The sequence below is a fragment of the Vipera berus genome (genome assembly GCF_964194415.1).
Source record: "Vipera berus genome assembly, chromosome: 1".
In the NCBI taxonomy this organism is placed as follows: Eukaryota; Metazoa; Chordata; class Lepidosauria; order Squamata; family Viperidae; genus Vipera; species Vipera berus.
This window is the reverse complement of record NC_138202.1, coordinates 252143084-252165840: the sequence shown is the minus strand read 5'-3', so window position 1 is coordinate 252165840 and position 22757 is coordinate 252143084. Positions and strand designations below refer to the sequence as shown.

Below are 22757 nucleotides of genomic sequence, written 5' to 3'. Positions count from 1 at the left end.
ATTAGAGAAAAGAACACAATTAGTTTTGTTTCTACTTGGAAATGGCTTTTGGACGTTGAGCTTGAGGTGGAAAAAAATTAAACATTCATTTTGGGTTTTGCTGATTACATAGGGCTTTGTTATAGAAATAGCTAGTATATATTGTCATATAGAGATAAGAAGTTGAGGTTTTATGGTACTACCTAATTCTTCTGCACTTAAAGGAGTCAAAAGTCAACGTTTTTATTTTTCTCCTTTACCCTGCACTTTTCTCTCTTCCCCTTTTCCTCCCTTATTTTCCCATTATCATTTTTCTTTGTATTTCTGTATTTATATTTTGATAAACTAATATTTGAATCCCGCAATGCTCAATAGTTCACATAACTGTGATTTATGATGGTTTTGCCCGAAACCCATGTTTATTTCTAGTTTACGTAAAAAACTGCCCATAGGGAACAATGAGTTTGCTTAATGACCACAGCATTCACTAAATATCCTCCATAAAAAGGTCATCAAATCAAGTCTGTTCACATGGTGACCCGCTTTATATAGGACATAGGATAGAGGACCATAATTAACAGGGCCAATCATGGTTTTAACTCAAGGACTAACTGTATGCAAACTCAGTGTCCTTTGGAAGGTATTCACGACAGGTGGAGCAAAAAGATGGTTTCTGGCTGTGGCTTGTTCTCCAAGCTTGTTTTAATATAATTTCTGAACGTTTCATTACAAAACTAGGTAACATCATCAGCAGGATTTTTTTATCCTATTCTCCTTAGCTCATAAATGCCTTGAGTGCCAGTGTGGTCAGTTGGTGGTACAATTATATTAAAATAACCTTGGAGAACAAACCACAGCCAAAATCTAAAACCTGAGCTACAAGTATTTTCTATTATTTGAAAATGATTTGATTATTCCTTCATTCCTTAGACTGCTTTCTTGCAACATCCTTGCAAGGAACAACTCTGTGGAGCACTTATGGGCAAGCTCAATCCCTCTCTTTATTCAGAAAGGAATTATGAAGAGCCGATCTAGTTGCCAGCTAGTCCAACCCCCTGCTCAGGCAGGAAACCCTATACCATTTCGGACAAATGGCTGTTTTTAAGAAGAGACTGGGGAAAAAAGGAAAAAAAAAACTTCCAGTATTGGAGCATGCACAGCTTCTGGAGGCAGGTTGTTCCACTGATTAATTGTTCTAACTGTCAGGAAGTTTCTCCTTAGTTCTAGGTTGCTTCTCTTCTTGACTAGTTTCCACCCATTGCTTCTTGTCCTGCCTTTGGGTGCTTTGGAGAACAGCTTGAGTCCCTCCTCTTTGTGGCAGCCCCTGAGATATTGGAACACTGCTATCATGTCCCCCCTCATCCTTCTCTTCATTAAACTACACATACCCAATTCCAGCAACCGTTCCCTATATGTTTTAGCCTCCAGTCCCCCAATCATCTTTGTTGCTCTTCTCTGTACTCTTTCTAGAATCTCAACATCTTTTTTACATCGTGGTGACCAAAACTGGATGCAGTATTCCAAATGTGGCCTTACCAAGGCATTGTAAAGTGGTATTAATACTTCACGTGATCTTGATTTTATTCCTCTGTTAATGCAGCCTAGCACTGTGTTGGCTTTTTTGGCAGCTGCAGCACACTGCTGGCTCATATTTAAGTGATTGTTCACTAGGACTCCGAGTGATTGTTCACTAGGACTTACTACTACTTACTACTATTGAGCAAGGTACCCGCTACATTATACCTGTACATTTGGTTTTTCTTGCCTAAATGTAGAACCTTACTTTTTTCATCATTGAATTTCATTTTGTTAGATAGCGCCCAGTGTTCAAGTCTGTCCAGATCCTCCTGTATCTTAAGCCTGTCTTCTGGAGTACTGGCTATTCCTGCCAGCTTGGTGTCGTCTGCAAATTTGATGAGTTCCCCATTTATCCCTTTGTCCAAATCGTTGATGAAGGAGGTTTCCAGTTTCTGGAACATTTTTAAATGATCCATGGGAAAAGTTTAGATTATTGCACTGACTTTGGGAACGATAGATAGGGGAATCTTTTCTCTTTCTCTCTTAGAACTTTAGAATTCTGTATTGTCCATGAAACTAATTGAAAGAAATCTAGGTAGACAAAAAAAATGTTCCTTTTCCTATAACATGAATTTCCCTCTGAGTGTCAGATGCTGGTGAATAATGGAAAGAAAAGGCTATTGCCTTCATGTGCTGCCTGCAGGTTTTACAAAGGCATCTGATTGGCCAGTGTGCTTCATTCACACAACAGGCTTAGGAACAATGCTTTATTCAATTCAATTGTCTGAATGTGCTTGTTAGTGTGAATTAAGGAATGTGTTGGGTTCTTACAGTGCAGAAGGCGTGTTTGGCCAGTTATGGATTGGTATATAACAAAAACCCAGCTTAAGGGAAATAAGATGCTGGGCAAGATATTCTCTTTGATCTTATCCAGAAGAGCCTTTTCTTCTGTTTAAAGGTTGCTAACATGCTTCTGTCTCTGAAATCCCCTTTTGTGACTACTTCAAACTGGTTTAAAATTTCTTTCCTTAGTGCTGAAAGTAGAAACTGAAAGCTTTCCAAAATGTCTTTGTTAAAGATCTGCAGAAACCTAACAGCCAAGCAACCCCCCCAACTGGGGGGGGAGCTATTCTGTATATATTTTCCAAGGATAAAAAGTAACATTACAAAGGATGATGTAGACGCCAATAAGCAACTGCCAACCTTCAACACAGCTGCCTTAAGAAATATTTTCATTCTACATGAAAGCTGACATTCAGCTTTCTGTCTCCAAAATCGCATTTCCAAAACCATTGAGGTGGGGGGGGGGGTGTTCAAACAGCAGAGAGATTTTCCTTTTTTGTAAAGTAGAAACGCTTTTCAAAAGTAAAACACAAAAATGCCTACTGGAAGAGAACGATGTGTCTTAAGTGAGTGGGAACTTGAGGGGAAAAGAGAGGAAAAGAGAAGAATTTGGCTTTCTTTAAGTTCGGGGGGAAAAAAGAACGGTGACTCCAAGTGTTTGTCAAGGTTATGCCTACTCCTATAAACATATTTATTTAATTCAAGCTAAGTTCAAATGCTGCTCCGAGTACTGTATGCCTGACTATGCGCACAGCAAGAAGGTTAAGAACTAAAAACACAGCAACAAAGACAAGAGCATTCTGCACATGCCTAAAGTTGTTCTCGCTCCACATTTTCCCACATATATCCCAAAGCAGAACCCGGAGCTGAAAATAGCCTTCGAGTTGCAAGACTCGAAGGGAAGCCCGGATCCTTCCAAGCTCAGATAACCCCAGCGGCCGCAACCTCCTCCTCCCTCTTGAGTTTGCAGCCATTTCGTTTCCACAATAACGAGCAGGAGCAGCTGCTAAAGAAAATGTAATTCGTGAGGCGCAAGACACAGGCACAAAAGGGGGCCGTGCGGCTTTCGACGCACACCTTGCCACCAACGCGAATATTCTGAGCTTAAAAGCTTTGGGGCACCGAAGCGGCAAATGTTTCAGCGGCGGGCTCGCTCTTCCCCCGGGACCCGCTCCTCATCCACCGCTTTGCCAGGGCTCGAACCCGGCTCAGGGCCGCCCAACCGAACAACCTTGAGGGCAGCGGCGGCCGGAGTCGCTAGGGGGCGCCTGCGCGCTGGGGGTGTGGGCGGGGGGGGGGTCGTCGCCCTTTTCCCACCCTGTCTCTGCCGGCGCCGTTGACCCCGCAGCTGACGCCGCCCGCAGTTCGCCCGCTCCCTATTTTTAGGAAAAGCTTCGGCGTCTCCGCCCGAGCGGCGGTGGGGAAACTAGAGCGCCTCCCGGGGCATTCGGCCGGCAAACTTCGCGCAAAGGAAAGCTGGCGAAGGTAAGGGGAGCGGCAAAAGCCAAAGGGGGGGGGCGCTTCTTTCCTTTTCGGGGCCGTGGTGAGGAATTAACTTCAGTGGGGACGCGCGCGGTGGCTGCCGAGTTGTCCTTTTTCTCTCTCTGGGGACCCTGCTCAGCTTCGGGCTTCCCAGGGCTCGCCAGGCGCCAGACTCTGCAGAAGCCCCCTCCTTCCAAACTTTGCAGTGAGAGAAGCCCGACGGCTCGACGCGATGTCTTTCACGGCGAGGGGAAAAAAGGAGAGAGAGAGAGAGAGAGAGAGAGAGAGAGAGAGAGGGAGGGAGGGAGGGAGGGAGGGAGAGAGAGAGAGAGAGAGAGAGAGAGAGAGAGAGAGAGAGAAACCCGGGGTGTCAGGCTTGGTCCGAGGCGGGGGTCGATGGGCTCTGGAGCCTTCCCGGTGACGACGTGGCCCGCATCTTTTCTGTTCCGCCGCTTCGTTTTTGTTTTGTTTTTTTTCTTCGCGCCAGTTGGGGAAACCGCTCGGCATAGAGCTTGTGCCCCGAATTACCCCGGTCTTCTGCCACGGCGCCGGAATGAAAGTGGGGCAGTAGGAAATGGCTCGCGTTTTTTCCCCCCGTCTGTTGAGAGAGATAAAAAAGAGGCCGGTAGTACAAGGAAAGAAAGGGAACTGTGGCATGAAAGAGAAAAAGCAAATGAATCTTAGTGGCTATTTTATTTAATCCACGTGGTAGCTAATAAACATAATTTTAATATGTTTATTAAATGATGCGTTTATATATACATAGGGTTAGCTGGCCTTGACTAATCTTGAAAAGTCACTCAATGAGCGGTGGGTGGGATGTATGTATGTGTGTTCTATCTATCTATCTATCTATCTATCTATCTATCTATCTATCTATCTATCTATCTATCATCTATCTCTATCTATCATCTATCTATCTATCTATCTATCTATCTATCTATCTATCTATCTATCTATCTATCTATCTATCTATCTATCTATCTATCTATCTATCTACCTACCTATCTACCTACCTATCTATCTTACACATACATGTGTGTGTGTGTTGTTGTTGTTGTTGTTTTTGTATTTGGATGGGAGACCATCAAGAATTTCCAGAACTATTGGCTTACTAGGAAACTGTAACACCATCCCAGAAAAAGGCAATGCCAAGCTTCTTAGGTATTCAAGAAAACCAGTCACCAGTGGAGGAGCTTCACCTGAAGACATCATTACCTTATAGAAGAAAAGTAATTCAAATTCATGTTAAACATGTTATTAATGTTTGAGTTAACACAGAATCTTTTTCTTTTCAAATGAAAAGTTTGGGGAAAAAAATCGCATCCAGGTTGGACTTTGCGTCGTCTCTTTCTATGTGCTTTAAAGTTTCTATTTAGTAATCTTTTGATCTAAAATCTGTATTGTACTACTTTATTGACTTTTCTCTTTACAAATTTCAGAGGTATCAGTGTGAAAAAACCCCAGTTTAAAGAAAGAATGAAGCAAAAGAAGATTAAGAATTTGAGAATGTGAATTTAAGTACAAAAGAAAAGCTATACTGCATCAGGCCAGAGTCCAGTCAGGTCCCTCGAATCTTTCCTACAGTAGCTGACCAGATGTCCTGGAATGACACAAGGCAGGACAGTTCTCATGTATAGCTTGGGCACTTCATATCTGGACCACAGCAATGTGCTTTACAAAGAACAGTCTTTTGAAGACACCTTGGAAGTGTCACCTGATCCAGAATATAGTATCATAAGCAGTTACTCCTACCATGGGTGTACCACGGTAGGCCAATGTAGCACCTCTGCTGTGTAGGATACATCGGTAGCATGGGCCTCGTTCTTCGGAGGGTGATATTTCTCCTGATATTTATGCCTATGCTGCAATATAGAGTCCAAGTCTCTTATATAATACCCAGGTTCTGGTGTCTGCCCTCTGGAACAGCCTTCCTCCAGAAATTCTAAGAGTCTCTATTTTAACCATGCCTTCCTCCCGGTTAAAATGTGAAGGATTTTGCATGGGTTTTGTAGGATATTGTTCCATCAAAATAATCTCCCTTTTCTGTTGTGTTGGGTGCTATCTGTAGGTTTGGTTTGGTTTGGTTTGGTTAGGTTAGGTTAGGTTAGGTTAGGTTAGGTTAGGTTAGGTTAGGTTAGGTTAGGTTAGGATAGGATAGGATAGGTTAGGATAGATAGATAGATGGATGGATGGATAGATAGATAGATAGATAGATAGATAGATAGATAGATAGATAGATAGATAGATAGATATCCACTCCATGACGGTTCCTCGTTTGACCATGAAATGACAAGGCTGTGACATGGTGGTGTAACGCTCTGGTTTATGTCTTTCTGTATATTTTCATTTATTTATATTTCACATTTCTGAACTACCCATCTCCCTGAAAGAGGCATTCTTAATGGTGCTACAGTAGTAACTCCAGTTGTAATTCTTATTCTAAAGCAGAGGTAGCAACCTCTTCATAGTCAAGGGCTATATACTTAACAAAGTAAGTATAACTTTTGGGAAGTTATGGTCCTTACTGTGAGTTGGCCATATGACATATATGGCTTAGGTTGGGAGTTTGGGGGGAAAATTGAGGTTCAACCAATCTTTGTTTTTAAATCTGATCTGTCTGTTTTAGGGCTTTTATTTATATTTATTGTCTACCTCAAAATGGCAGGACAACATGGCCTCATTTTTCAGTAATTATGCTCCAAGAGAGTTCTGAGTGCTACGAAAGAGGGACTTGAGGGCTACAGATTGTCTGTCTGTTCTTCTAAGGGATGATTGGGCACATTTTTGCTATGTATATTTTATAACATTCTATTGGGTAACTGAAACAATGTTAATAGATTTTCTTTTTATATTCTCCCTTTAAAATTATTTCATTTTGTGTGGGGTTTTTTATTAAATACCTTATTTTTTAATTTGGTACAGCATTTCTACCTGTTTCTGTGTCATTGATTACTAAAAGAAAAACAAAACAGCTCTTAATATGTCCAAGAGGAAGGTTTTATTGATAATGAGGATCTTTTGTCAAGGAATAATATGAATAAAAGTAAAAAGAAACCTATACTGATAATACATTTTGTCAATTGTACTGATATGCACAATTGGACGGGACTAAACTTCTTTATTGTATAGGGGTTTATACTGCACTGGGATGCTAACACTTCCTCAAATCCCACTTTTAACTATTGCTTTGAGAAACCAATAATAGAATTTGAACCTATCACCTGAGAAATGTGAATTTGACATTTTCCATGTTCTTTGAATTTCTGTTCCTATGAACTCTGGCGATAAGACCTCTGAAGTGGTAAAACCTCTCAGCATTTGGATAACAATATTGGCATGAGTGGCTGTGAGAAAATAAGCCTCATGGGATACCAATGACATGCATTAGCTAGATGTTTTTTAAAAAAGAAATGCAAAAAAACAAGAGACATCCAGATCTGCTCTCTTTCTGAGGGATTTAAAATGGTAATTGTTCCAAGAGCAAATTGGAAATTTTCTTCCCTGGTGTGCCTTATGTCATTTTGCATACACCTTTTTTACTGTCAGAATTGAGATATAATGATAAGCTAGTGGGTTGTTGCATTTTTCATGGCATAAGGATAAAACCTGACATTCAGCAATTATTTCTGGGAATACAGTCCGAAAGACCTAGATAAACATTTCACGTGGGGGAGGGGAATTGTACATTTGGAGAGCTCTATAATACTCAAGTATTGTTTTGACTTGAAAGTGATCTTGGATAGATTTGTCCCAGCTGATTTAATTTCATTTATATAACAGAGAAGTTTTAAAAGCTTCTGTTAATTTATCTTATTACTGTAACCTTTTCAGTATGATGTATTTTATTATTTTATATTTTATTATCACATAATGTTCTGTTATATATAATAAGAATGCAAGAATGATTAGCACTCAGTGAAAATCAAGCCAAGTTTCTCTACTCTGCCATCAATCTGATTGAGGACCTGATTGTCAGAGTTTCGACAAATGCATAATTCTGCCTTTGGCTAGATAAATCATCTATCCAGAAAGATGGAAAACATAAAGCTTCTTTTTATTTACATTATGTAAATAACTCGGAAGAATCTATCAGCAGGATAATTTTCCAAAACCTGGGAGAACAAGACCAACTTTGGTACAGGAGAAGCCAATAAATTTCCCTCCGCCCAGTACGCTCCCACAGAGAGGGCCTCCTCAGGGTGCCACCGGTCAAAGAATGCCGACTGGTGGCCCCCAGGGGGAGGGTGTTCTCTGTGGGCGCGCCGGATTTATGGAACCATCTTCCGGTCGAGCTCCGGATAGTGCCTGATCTCCGCTCCTTCCGGCGCGATCTTAAAACCTACCTTTTTGAACAAGCTGGCCTGGCCTGATGGGATGGGGTTGGGTTTTATTAATTGATCTTAACTTTTTAATCTGTATTAATTTATTACAGGCATTGCTGTTTAATTACTTTTTAATTTTTGTATCTTGTTTTTTATTATGTATTGCCCTGTTCACCGCCCTGAGTACTTCGGGAGAAGGGCGGTATACAAATTAAATTAATAAATAAATAAATAAATAAATGAAAAATGAGTTTTAAAATTAAAAAAAAAAACCAATTTATCCCAGATGGAGACAGAGTGGGCTATGAATGGCTTAGATAGATTGTTGCTCCCCACTCCATTCTAAACACACTTCCTTCTGGTCACATGACTCAGAGTGGTGCTCCTATTGTGGAGGTGCAGACTATTCCAGAAGCCATACTTTGCATACTCTCCCTACTTAAATTATTCTAGAATGTTTACTAACAGAATGGTTACTGATTGATCCAGTGTCTTAGGAGGCACTTTGCCAAATTATCTCACACCAGCTTTTAGCTGCATATCCTGCAGATTTTTCTAATTGTCCTTGTCATTGCAAGTTAGAAACTGATCACTTGTTTGTATAAAATATTGATTTTGATGGGTTAGAAATAAAAGTAACATCCAGAAAGACCTCAGTGGCTGGTCTAATGCTCTGCCCTTTTGTCATTTCTGGTCTCTGTTTTCACTATAGTTCAAGATTCTATTTTCTTATTGTAATAATTTGAAGGAACTCAAGATATCTAATATTGAACTTGCCCCTAATCGAGATCCACATAACATGTAGTGGCAAATTTGAGTAGCTCATTCTAAATTTAATCTTTTTTAAAAAAATGCATATAGGGATCACCAGATATAACATAAAGCTGACATTCAGGGAAGCTAGTTTAGGATTATTTTTAAAAATAACATACACAGTAGATTATTTATAATTAGAGCAGTTGTACTTATTTTGAATGCTAAACTGCAATATCACAAATTGTACTTGAAATTCTACTCAGATTCAAAAAATGTTTTGCTATTCAATTAGAGGAATCTGAATAATTCATTTAGCTATAGTACTATTTTGCATTTATATCCACGTCCATGTTTATTTGAAAGAGTGATTCAGCTTGACATACTTTACTTATGGGTAATCATATTTAGGGCAGAACTGTGAAAATATTAGAAGCATGAACCATAATATAAATATAAATTAAACTGCTATTAAAACTCTAATTTGCTTAGTCCTTGAAAATAGGAGGTTAGATCTACAAATTGTTACCTAGAACAGAGATGATATTTTGGTATATACGAGGTCCTGATCTAATGGAGGATTCTTTCAAGCCAGATGCCACAGTACTTATCAGTTCCTCTTTTCCTTGCAATATTTTATGCTCTTCAAAATATTTTTTAGATAGTTGGGACAGTGGGTGTGTAGGGTGTGTAGCTCTAGGAGGAGGTGAAGATTAGGGGGAAAAATAGTATTCACCCCTTTTTCCATTATCAGCATTGTTTGAGTAGAAAACTCCACAGAAGAATTCTGTGAATACTAAAAACCTGGATTTAAGCCTTTCACTTTAAGCAAGCATTTGACAACTAGTTTGGTCTAGAGTGGTTAAGGCATCAGGACAGAAACCAGGAGACTGAGAGTTCTAGTTCTACCTTAGGCATGAAAGCCACCCAGGTGGCTTTGAGCCATTCACTCTCTCTCAGCCCATGATCTCAGGCACAGGTGACAAACTGGTTGGTCAACTTCGGTCACCACCAATGAATCATCATTCATTTGGTCTGAAAAGTGGATCCTGCACTTGTGGGAAAATACTAGGAAAATGCCTTTAAGTAAGCAAATATATGGTTGGTATTAACTCCTCCTCTCCCCCATCTTAATGGCCTTGTACTTCTCTCACCCTCCTCTTTCTTTCCCCTAGGCAGACAAAGAAGGTGTTAAAGTAACAAGAATCAATGTGGAAGAGTATGGATTTCTAAAGAGACAAACTACCCTAGTGCCTGAATGTTTGCTATAGCAGCTCTTCAAGACAGAACATGCAATACCCTAACTACAGACACAGCGATTAATCTGATATTGCAGCCATGGAAGACAACTCAAGCTTTTGGGACAGCTTGATATTTTCACACCCAATCTGCATGAACTGGAAGTCGGAAGCTGAAGGATCGATCTATCATTTAGCTAGCATTTTGTTTGTGGTTGGCTTTATGGGCGGAAGTGGCTTCTTTGGCTTGCTCTACATTTTCTTTCTGCTAGGGCTGGGCTTTCTCTGCTCATCTGTGTGGTCATGGCTGGATGTCTGTGCAGCTGACATTTTCTCATGGAATTTTATCCTGTTTGTGATCTGCTTCGTACAGTTTATTTATGTAACCTACCAAGTACGGAGTGTTGTTTTTGACAAAGAATTTCAGGAGCTTTACAATGCTTTGTTCCAGCCTTTGGGAATCTCCTTGCCTGTTTTTAGAAAAATTGTCCTCTGCTGTGGTGGAGAAGTTATTACATTAGAGAAGGAACATTGTTATGCAGTGCAAGGCAAAACTCCAATTGACAAGCTCTCCTTGCTTTTGTCAGGAAGGTTTGTATTATGCTTATCTCTCCTCCTTTCTTTAGAAACAAAAGGTCCAAGAATACCAGATCTTTGGCTTCCTTGGCATTGTTTGGACCTGTTTAAAATGAACAGACTGGGTTTAATGTTTTGACAGTTTATTGCTAAGTGTAAACAATATTCCTAGATCAACAAGCTACTGTAGTGGTTTAAAACAAATCAGGCCATGGAGGTATGAGGAAGCATTAATTGTGGCAAGATTTATCTTCTTGAGAAAAACTGCATTTTCCTTTAGCATTGGAAAAGTTTAAGGATACTAAAAACAGAAAACTGAAAGAAAAAAGTTGGGATAGGTTTCCTAGGACTTAGAATATTGTATTTTCAGTATTTTTCATTTTTCTGTGGCTAATCCCTTTTAAAATTGTTGTGCTGTATCTGCCCCACCAGCCCCTAGTTCTGCTATGTTTTGTGTTGTGTTACAACTTTTGTTTAATTTGCATAATTCTGAAAACAAAAAACAAAAAAAGAATGCCTTCTCAAAGTATACCTGGGACTTTGAGACCTGCACTTATCCTTGGAACATATTCAATATGTTTCATGTGAGGGCTATATTCATTTTAATGTCCTAATTTTCATTAAATAGTGCTACATTGTCAAATCAGTTATTACAACATTTCATTTATCCCAGTTTCCCTTCTTTCTTCTGTCTGTGTTCTGGAACATTGGAGAAACTACAGTTGAACATAAAAGCTATATCCATGCCCCCTTGTTTTGTACCAAACTCAGAGTGCAGAACATCTTTGGACTGAGTATGGAAGTCTTTTCAAATAATTGATTAGTATTTTTTTGTTTTTAATTTGTTCATAAAAGAGACAAAATAGTATAGGACAGAGGTCTCCAACCCTTCTAGGTTAGCGGACATGCGCAACCACGCACCCACACAAACGGGTCCGCAAGCATACACGATGCAAACGGCGATGCTAGTGCCCATGTGACTAGCACCGCCCCATTTTCACCACCCAGTGCCCCGTTTTTGCCGTGCAGCACCCCATTTGCACAGCGGCACCCCATTTGCATAGCGGTGCCCCATTTCTGTAGTGGCAGCAGTGTTAGCGTTAATGGCCAGCCTGTTCCGCAGACCGGTGGCCAGGAGGCTACGGCCTGGTAATGGGCTGTGGCCCACAAGTTGGGAACCCCTGGTATAGAAGATAGACCAATAGATTGCTGGTTGATCTGAAATACATCTGCAAGGTTTTTTTTATTCTGAATTTCTGAATCACGGCAATTATTTTTTTTAAAAAACTCTCACCTTTCCAAATTACATCATTAAAAGAAAAAAGTGAGATGGCAAAAGGTATTAATTAGTTCACATATTCAGTGCAATTGATATTCCTAACTTCACATTTTTTTGTATCCAAGTGGTGAACCTGGTAATATTAAGCACAGGTCAGTTTATATGTCATAAATCCTGAAGGCTTACTCTGCCCGTGCCTAGGCTAAAGGAACATTGAAACCTATAACTGAAGTGATTTATGTAAGACTGAAGAAGCTAAAGTTCTTAATTTTTAAAATAGGTTCAAGTTTGATGGGACACAACTCAATCCTATGTACAGCTTATCAGTTTCATTTTACAGAGTGACCTGTATGCATGAACAAACAGGACCAGGGTGCAGTCCTGAAAGATCCATAGTCCAGCCATCCATTTCCATAGTGGTCAGATAGAAACGTTTAGCAATTCCACAAGTATAACAAAAGGAACTTGACTTATTTCCAATGTACAGGTATTTGGTTGCCAAACATTAATAATTTTATTTAGGATAATATCTAAAACCCTTAATAAGATTATGTGAATTTGAATTATTGTAATCTCCTGTTTCCTATTCTCAGAAATTCTGCAAATTCCGGATAATGGATATATTATAATCCATGTAGCACATTTAGATTAAAAAAAATCCTTGACAGCTTCCAGCCATTTTCATTGTTCCTCTATGGTATTTTTGTCTTTCTGGCACTGCAGCTACAAGCCAGGCTTATCTTGCAGAATGAATGTCTTTGAAAACTGCCTACTTATTTTTCTTTTCTTTTTTTGTGTGCAGGATCTCTGTTTTATACCTTTGTTATTGTTGTTTCTTTCTGAGTTTATGCGTTTCTTGAATACTTACTGGACTATTGCCAAGGAGATTCAAGAATATTAAGACTTGGATTTTTTTTCTCCATTTGACTGTTTTTGCTCATATGGGCTGAAAAAAATCTGTAAATAAATATATGTAGTTTATTAGTAATGCATATAGATATTAGACCTAAAATGATAATCCTGAAACCTAAGACATTATTTAATGCCACTGACATGGCATAAATTACTTAAAATTTAAACATTCTGAGCCTTGGTGGAGCAGTGGGCTAATGCCTCCTTAAGTAACACCAGCTGCCTGCAATTAGTGCAGGTTCGCATCCTACCAGGCTCAAGGTTGACTCAGCCTTCCATCCTTCCGATGTAGGTAAAATGAGGACCCAGATTGTTGGGGGCAATTAAGCTGACTTTGTAATAATGCCGCTTGGGGGGGTGAAAGCCCTAATAAGCAGGCATATACATAGAATGAAGGCTACTGCTAAGCTTGTAAGCCGCCCTGAGTCTTCGGAGAAGGGCGGGATATAAATGGAATTAAAATAAAATAAAATAAATAAATTCTTCACCCTGGTCATAAACCTAGGCATTTTTTTCCTTTTCCTACACTGGCAGTTATTAACACAAATTGATCTGTTTTGTTAAGAGTTAGAGTGACGGTGGATGGGGAATTTCTGCATTATATTTTCCCTCTTCAATTTCTGGATTCACCTGAATGGGATTCACTAAGACCCACAGAAGATGGCATTTTTCAGGTAGGGAACTTCTGTGAATCTATCAGATAAAATAGTCCTTTTCCAGAACTGTACCACAGATACTCCAGGAAATATCCAATTTAGGATTAAGAGCTATCTCTCTAAGAATTTGTATTGACAGCACTTTTTGTTGTTGTTGAAGAAAACGGATCCAAATACTAGGATAATTAATGAAAATGCTGCTGGAGTAAAGTATTTGAAAGTTTAAGTAAAGTTCAGTGATTTTGAAAAAGAAATTCTTTCTATAGGCTTTTCCATGCACCACACATTTTCTTTTCTACTTGCTACTTGAATTAATAGCTAATTCTGACAATCGAACTCATGGCTTTGTAATTAATGGAATATCCAGAGTCTAGAGTGGTTTCAACAACAGCAAAACTAGTTTTCTGGCATTAGGGCTGCTTCGAGTTAGATCATTCATTTAGAAACCTTTTGAAGTTACCACAGCACTGAATGGACTTATGACTAGTGCCCAAAATTATGCTATTGCAATGTCCCTGCATTCACATGATCAAAATTTGGTGCTTGTTGGCCCACCCATACTTCAACTCCCCACTTATTTACTCCCCCAACCATCTATGCCCTTTTGGCCCCTGCACTACACACCAGCTGATGCTTGCCATCTTGTTTCTTCTGTTGCTGACCAAGCATTCCTGGTTTGACCCTTTGTCAGGCATCTGCTGGCCACAAAGGTTTTCTTCCCAATGTTACCTATGACAGCTTCCTCACAAGCAGAATGGGCCAACTTGCTGCGACCAACTTGCCACGGCACAATTCCACACAGGGTAACTCAACATGATAAATGTTATCCGCCACTGTTTCCTCTACATTATTTCCATTTTTGTCAGTGGAAATAATGTCAAAGAAACTGGTGGATAACATTGATTGCACTGAGTTATCCTGAAGGATTGTCTGATGGCGACTTGTCCCATGGCAAGATGGCCACAGAGAGATGGCTGCTGCACTGTGTTGGCTGTGGTGAGATGGCCGTGGTAGTTGGCTGCTGCAAGATGGCCATGGTGAGTTGGCTGCGGTGAGTTGTCCTAGAGCCCTCACAAGACCTGGGGAAGATGAGTTCACATGGTTTCCTTGTAAAAGGCCAGGGTGGGCACACCTCAGCAGCAGAAGGAGCATGAAGATGGTGAAGGTCAGCTGGAACAGCTGAGGGAGCAGGGGGCTTGAGTCAGGGTGATGAGGGCAACTACAATTGCTACCCAGGCTTTGAGCCATACTGTTGCAGCTTCTTGGGGCACAGTAGCTTTGTGCCATGCTACTGGACCAAGCTGGGTGGCTGAAGCTTTATGCTGTGGGTCAGGAACTTCTTGTAGCCCTGACCATGCAGCCTGTTGGCTATCTTGTGGCCACTGGCCCCAAAGCCACATGATTTGCGACTTCTGGCTGCTCCAAAGGCAGGGGCAGGGTGGCCAAAAGGATAGAAATGAGGGTGAGGAAGTAGTTGGGAAGAGTTGAAAGGGAGGCAGTACCTTACCTGTAAGAACTGAGGCTGGTAGGGGTCAAACCTAGAATGCCTTGGATTGGGGTAGGCCCTTGAATAACAACCGGTCAATTTTGCTTACTGAAGGCACTGGGATTGCTGTTGCTAAATGATATGGTCATGTTATGATGTTCTTTGCTGTCACAGTATTCAGCAGTGGAAATTCCAGTCCCAATTGTGGTCATAAATACCTACATGTAAATATATTGGATTCCAAAACTTTCCTTATTTATTCTTTTGATGTTATTTCCTAATCTGATATAAATGGAAACAGGTCTATAATTTGCAGCCTCTCTATAACATTCTCCTCATCACTAGCCCATACACAGCATGCTTTAGATTATGGGGATGACTGTCACATTTCAGTTTATAGGACTGCAGGAGAAGATGTGAAATGTATGCATGTCTGATAGTTCCTCATTTGAATTTCTGTCTTTTTCTCTCTCTCTTGTTTCTCTCTCTCTCCCTCTCTCTCTCTCTCTCTCTCTCTCTCTCTCTCTCTCTCTCTCTCTCTCTGTTTGTGTGTGCATGTGTGCGTCACTGTGCAAGTCACTGTTGACTCCTGTCAACTCTCTGGACTCATCTCAAGTTTTTGTGCCATAATTTTCCTTAGTAGTTTGCCTGAGGGAGAGTGACTGGGTTATGGTCACTCAGCTGGCTTCAGGCCTAAGACAGGAATATAATTCACAGTGTCCAGCTGGGTGAATTGACCACTTTATCAGTCCCTGATTTGAATAGCAGTGTCTAATTCAAAAATGAAATGGTGAATCAGCTTCCAAGAGTTTAGAGCATTGGGTCATTGTTTTGTCATGGCTTCTTTCCTATTTGTAGGAATGTTTACAGAAATTTAAAATTGGTGATCATACCTCTCTTCCCTAACACCTATGTTGTGCTGTCATGCAACAGTAGCATTTTGTTCCAGCACCATTCAACAGGTATAATGAAGCCATCTAAGTTGGCCATTAAGTTAACTGGCATTCCTAATACTGATTTGGGAATAGGATAAGACTACAAGAGGAAACCTTATCAGGTGTATCAGACCTGTTGATGGTCATACAGGAATTTCTTGGGTGGCACCTACTCTTCAGAGTTTTCTTCTTCAAATGGTAACTGTGATAATGTTTTCAACTTCAGTCCATTCACCTAGGTTTTGTCTGGGTGAGTTTGAATATATTCTTTCATAAACACATAACCGTACAGTACATATACACAGACGTCCTTCAGGGGAATTAAAATGAATGTTTTTATAAGTTTAATTGCTGATTTTTTTAATGTTTAATTTTCATTTTGTGTATATTTTTTCTTGTCATAGTAAAGAAAGTAGTATATAACTAAAAAGATATATATGTAAAAATTAGTCTTTCACACGAGAGAACCCAGTACTCCTTTTTGCTGCTTAAGTACGGCTCCAGCTGCCCATTGTTGCACCATATGCTTTAATGAAAAGCTTCCTGAGAATGTTCCTTTAGATTCAGACTCAAAAACAACTTGGACTGTGAAGACTTTGGCACCTGGCCTAAGTTCTACATGTATATGCCATTTTGCTGAGGGTGGGCAATGTCCACTGACAGCAGTTGTTATTGGGCATGAGGGAAAAGTAAGGGAGGCAAGGAAAAATTAAAACAATTTACCAATGGAAAAAACAAAGAGAGGAATAAAAATCTACGTAAACAGTGAACATTTTTTTTCAGAATCTAGAGAGTATTTTGCCAATTACTTTCTGTATATGATCATATGGAATTTCTATAATGATTGATTAAGTAACTAAAACTATGTACTGTACATGAAACTGGAAAAATTGAATCTTCCTTCTTTCCTTCCTCTTCCTTGCTTGCATTTCCTTCCCTTTCTCTTTTGTTCTCATGTTTTGAATTTTTAGCTCTTTATGTCAGAGGCTTGTCCTCTGGTAGCATTGTAAGTAGAACAAACAGAATAAGCCTTCATTTTAATGGCTCACTTGAGGGGAAGAGGGCTCTGTAAAATGCAGCATGAATTCTGTGTTTACCAAAACCACTGTTCTTTTAATAGAATGCCCAAATTAAGGATATACCTCTGCTGGATAAACTTGTCTTTCAAAAGAAATACAATGAAGATAGAGAGCTTTTGCACTTGGATAACTTATCCAGGAAGAGAAATATGTTTGTAGCAGAGAATGCTAGTAAATGGAGAAGAGTTAGAATGAAAGTCAGGAATAAACCATTTTGCAATTTTGATTCTTAAGAGTACAATAAAAGAAAAGAAAGAGTCTTGCTTTTGTTTTGTTTTTAATTTTGGTTTTGGTTTTTTTAAGCATAATGATAAAATACCAATTTCTCTTTTTCCCCTTCCCATTCTCGGGAATATGTCTTTCAGGTAACCCTTACTGCTGAAACAGATTGTCATTATGTGGCGTGGAGGAGAAAAAAATTATATTTACTCTTTGCAAAATACCGATTCATCTCACGTCTGTTTTCAGTCCTGATTGGAAATGATATTGCTGATAAACTCTATGCATTGAACGACAGAGTGAGCCAAGGGAAAGGATTTCGATATGATATTCGGTTACCAAATTTCTATCATGTGTCAGCACCTAACACACCAAAAAAAAATCGGCAGACCATTTTCAGAACAATTCAAGACAACAATAAAATTAAAGACAATATACTTCCTACTACAAAATAATGTAATTTTGCCTTCTTACCACCATTACATGATGAAATGTGCTATGGTGGTATCATGTGAAGACTTTAAAAGGCAACTTTTAAAATAAAAATCATTTTCTTTCCTGGCAGACAACCTACGGTAGTGGGACTCTTCACACACTGTTTAGAACCAGCAGACTGTACACATAGATTGTGCATTATGATTCACTTCTGTTGACTTGTTCTGCTCATCTTATTACTTTGGGAGAATAGGGGCAGATATGAATCATTGTTTGATACAACATCTTGTAATTGTACTTGCTTTATTGTGTTTTCAAAAGGATCATTTGCATAGAGCTTTTTTCCTGCTTATTAAGATCTCCTTGTCATCATGAATTATGCAAGCTATTTTATCATAGAGAACAACAACAAGCACGCCATCTTTTCAAAAGAACCTTGGTTCACTTGTGCATAATTATAATGCATAAACTTGGCCTACAGATTTACAGAAGATGACCCATGTGACAAAGAACTGAACAACCTGTAAAGCTGAAAAGACTTGGCACTTTCTTCATTTCTATCATAAAATGATGCTTTGGGATGTACAACAAAAGACATAAATATTACTATTTAGAATTCAGAAAGTGCATCAATCACTGTAAATGTTATTTATGTAGCACAAAAGGTTCCATTATTTAAATAGCACAGAAGGCAGCTACAGTACCTTGATGAATGGGACACTATATATTTTACGAACGGTGGAAATGTTATGGGAAAGGAATTATTTCTTAAAGGGCGAATATTGGGGCGGGGCGGGGATTGTTTCCCCTAGTCAAAAAGAAATGAAGAGTTTCCAAGCACTCTTAAACTAATGCCACTCCAGTGAACTGAAACAAGGACAATAAATGCACCAAATACTGTATATAAAAACTCTAAAACTCACATTTATACAAACAAATCAATCAGTCTCCTTTCCTTTGCTTCAATATATCAGACTAACCTCAGGAACATGGAAAACATGGAATCCCATAAATCACAATATTACTTGTATCAGCAACTACTTTGAGGAAGAGTCTGAGATTTATAGCGGGAATCATAAACATATCTTTCATCTCAGATTTTGAATCTAGGCAACACAGCTGTATTTTTCAACAGGTTATCACATAACAATAAATTCCTGTTATTTTAGAAAGGTCTGGTGCTGCTAATCTCAGGTATTGACAGATAAGCACTAGAATGGAAAGATTATAGTAACTCTTTTAAAATATTCCTCCTCATAACTTAAAATTCTGTATTTATTGAAACCTACTGGTACAACAAGAAAGACCGTAAGAGATAAGAACTTGAAGTGTACATAAGAACATAAGCAATGCCCTGCTTGATTAAACTATTGGCCCATCTAGTCCAACGGTCTATTTTCATGGTGGTCAGCCCACTGCACAAGAAAGTCCAATAGTCTTCTTGTAGATAGTCTGAGTAGCTATCCTGCTACCAAAGCTAGTAGCCATTAATCCCATGAACTTCCAACACATAGCAAATTTCAAATTATGCTTTATATTTTTTTTAAAAAATTTTTTGGTCTGTCCTGATTCTTCTGGGACTCAGTTTCATTGACTGACTAGAATTTGGGGGAAGGGAAAATAGCTTCTCCTTGTCTATTTTATCTGCACCATGCATAATTGTGTATACCTCAATCATGTTGCCTCAGCTGGGACCAAAAATACCAGCTGAGATTTTAGATTCATTCCAAGCTTGGAGAGAATTAAAAAGTCATTCTTCATAACTTGGCCAATGGTGATTTTTTTTTTAGATAAACTAGTTTATTATGCCATTTTACATGCAAAATCAATAAGAAAAATAATACTGTAACAATTGCAAACGTACGGCCATTATATAGAAGATGACCTAATCTTATCCATTTTTCAGGAGTGAATAATGTCTCTGAGCCTGTTTTTTTTTTCTTGCAGATGTTTCATTACCCAAACTAGGTAACATCATCAGTTCTAGTACTGATGATGTTACCTAGTTTGGGTAATGAAATGTATGCAACGAAACACCCAAGCTTAGAGATTACCAAGGACCCCTCATTTCAACTCTGAGCTACAAATATTCTCCTTTCTTAATATCAGCTATATACTGTACAATCTAGGGGGGTTAACATCTCTTTAAAGGAAGAAAAGTATATAAAGCTTCTGTATTTTTAGAAATAGTGTAAGGAAAATGTATACTTCTTTGCTCCTCAAAGTATAACCTATATTATAATAGTTATAGCATATTATAATGTTTCTGTGGAAGAAACAACTAGGACAAATGCCATTATTTTTAAAATCATGTTCAAAAGTCAGAAATATTTGAGCAATAGATTTTGATCGATCTGATTCTTGGCTAACCACACATTGTGTTTTCCATTCATTTTATTTAGTAGATTAGTAATAAAGCTGTACTATTCCATTTTGGATTTATTCTGGTCTGTCACTACATTGTTTCTTTTTAGAAACAGAAATTCTAGGACAATTAATTCAAACCAAACTAAATATATTCAGTTAGGAGTAGTTGCAATATTGATAATAAACAAAACAATGTATTTGGAGTGAAATATTAGTAGACTGTTGTCTTATATTTTTGTTGCTTATACTCAGGGGAAGCTTAGCAAATGATAATGATTTATATATATAAAAAAATAAAAGAATTGAAACAAATTATATTTTCTATGCTAAACGCACTTGTCCAATATTATACAGATGTGTACTTTACAAATATTTAAATTTTAGTAGAAATATTTATTTTCTTAGCATTTTAGAATAGTTTTACTTTATGGAATGGCAGAGGGTTTTAGAAATAGTTTTTAGCAATTTGAAAATGCATTAAATATGTTGCTACCAGCAGGCATATTTAGTAGTAAATTTATACATAAAAGCATTTATATGTTCAGCAACCCTATAAATACCTATTCTGCATCCACTCTGTTGCCCAGGCATAAATACATATGTATATGAGATTCAAAAATGTATGCGTTTTAATTTCAAGATAAAACTCATCATTTGTGAAGAATGTCTAATGTACTGACATCTAGCACATGTATATACATCTGTCTATAAATCTATCATGCATGTAGATATGGAGCCATGTAGACAAGGGACTGTTGCTTGTTTAGTTTTCCCCCAAGTGTAGCAATTGTGCCTGTAAATACACAGGGCAGATGGGAGAGAGACATTCAGACACATTAGTGAGGCAAAGGAGTTAAGTGTTATTACAAAATTGGTATTTTGTATAAAGTAAATTAACATTTTCATCTTTTACTAAAGGACAACACAAAAAAGATAGCATGCTCAAAAGAAAACACCCTGTAAACATTTCAGTTTAATGGCTACATGGCTTTGCATTAATGAAATACAGTGATCATTCCTGTAGACAAATTGTTATTTGTGATATGCAATGAATATTGTATTCCCTCTGATGTAGATTACCATTTTAATAGGTTAATTCCCTACTATTATCTTTATAAGCTTTGATAATTAATGGAAAATAGTAATAATTACTAAATGTCTGTAAATAACAGATTACTATTAATGTTTATTCTAATAGATAGATAGATAGATAGATAGATAGATAGATAGATAGATAGATAGATCCTACATTTTTTATAAAATCTTTAAACTTTGTTATTTTAATGCAAAAGGCATGATGGAAAATACAAACCAGCAGCTATGGTAATAGGCATCTACAGGAAGAATATGGAAAATCTAGATTTTGTTATATAACCAAATTGGAGAGATATGGGAAAAATGTATAATAACCAGGAATGAGTCCATCAGCTAATATCTGGTCTGAATTCAAAATATGAAAAGCATGATTCAGTTTGATTCGAATCTATTAGAAGAGAATATATGTAATTCAGAATTGAACTGTGAGTCTTTGCTGCTCTCTGAGCTTTTGTTGTTTGCTTGCAGACGTTTCATTACCCAACTAGATAACAACATCAATGTGAATGAGTGTGGGGTTTTGCACCATGTTTATATACGGCAGTTTGCCCTGCAACTTCTAAGGAGCAGATTTGAATCTATTAGAGTTTCAGTTCAATAAAGATAATCTATAAAGGGTAACACTGAAAGTCTACAGCTGGATCATTCTGAGGCCAGATAGGATTAATGTAGCAGCAAAGTGATGACCAGTTTAAAGAAAAATAACGCTTCAACCAGTGATTGGATTCAAATATGTGAACAACTGGTTCTCTGTGTGGATGCCACTTCGGGAAGTCCATTCTGGGCTTGGGCAACAAAAAATTAGCTACCGGTTCTGCTGAAGTGGTGCAAACCAGTTGAATCCCATCACAGGCTTCAACTAGATAGATTCTGGAATTTCTATGCGCTAATTTTTTTGAAGTATTCTGTAATCTTTCAAGGCAGAGATAGAAGGAATGAAGAATGTTTTTTCAAAAATTTAAGAAGTGGATCACTGCTGTTGTGTGCCTAATATACTATACTAGCATGATTCTGTATCATACTAATATGTTTCACATTCATAATTACTCAGGAGCAAGCACACTACTGCAAACTTGTTTAGGCAATAAGCAAGTAATCTGACCCTAGCTAAAAGGAGATGTGCAAACAGCAGACAACCTTTTTCTCTTAATGCTGTAGTAGTGTTTGCAGAAGTGATGAAAATCATTTCACCAAATGCTAATAAGACCCGATCACACCATTCAACATCTTCATTCAGCTATGTAAATATAGAAAAGCTGCAATCGTGCTTAAGACTGCAGAAAATCTATCAAATCTCTAAGTCACCTTCAAATAACTGAACCGATTCAAATGCGCTCGATTAGATACAGACATCAAATCTATGCAAATAAATAAATTGATTGAATCGCCTTTCAGTTCTGTCTTCTCATCAAAACTTTGTACAGCCATAGAAAAGATATCTGTAGACACTAATATTTGTATGTCATTGAAGACTTCAGAGAAGTGGCAAAAGATTATATATAATTTAAACAGTGTACCCGCGACATACTCTGGGAATCCCAATGTATCTTAGACTAGAAAGTTGCTTAAGCCTTTAATCA

The 22757-nt window shown here is 38.3% G+C and overlaps 1 protein-coding gene across 4 annotated transcripts; it reads left to right on the top strand.

Moving 5' to 3' along the window:
- Nucleotides 1-3006: 3006 nt before the first annotated feature.
- POPDC3 (popeye domain cAMP effector 3) lies at nucleotides 3007-22757 on the top strand. 4 transcript variants are annotated; one of them, XM_081312681.1, is made up of 4 exons: nucleotides 3007-3825; nucleotides 10076-10729; nucleotides 13471-13579; nucleotides 17427-22757. In XM_081312681.1, the coding sequence occupies exons 2-4, from the start codon at nucleotides 10239-10241 to the stop codon at nucleotides 17733-17735; spliced, it is 909 nt and encodes a 302-aa protein (XP_081168807.1). In that variant the 5' UTR covers nucleotides 3007-3825; nucleotides 10076-10238; the 3' UTR covers nucleotides 17736-22757. The 4 variants fall into 4 exon arrangements, with proteins under 4 accessions (XP_081168807.1, XP_081168808.1, XP_081168809.1 ...); XM_081312682.1 differs by having other exon boundaries at nucleotides 3007-4027; XM_081312683.1 differs by lacking the exon at nucleotides 3007-3825 and adding an exon at nucleotides 5527-5592.

Bases quoted from the DNA above. Each gene is read 5' to 3' on its own strand.
- POPDC3 (XM_081312681.1), top strand. From the start codon at position 10,239: ATGGAAGACAACTCAAGCTTTTGGGACAGCTTGATATTTTCACACCCA. The intron at 10,730-13,470 runs GTTTGTATTATG...TGTTTTGTTAAG, and splicing joins TCCTTGCTTTTGTCAGGAAG to AGTTAGAGTGACGGTGGATG. The intron at 13,580-17,426 runs GTAGGGAACTTC...TATGTCTTTCAG, and splicing joins CAGAAGATGGCATTTTTCAG to GTAACCCTTACTGCTGAAAC.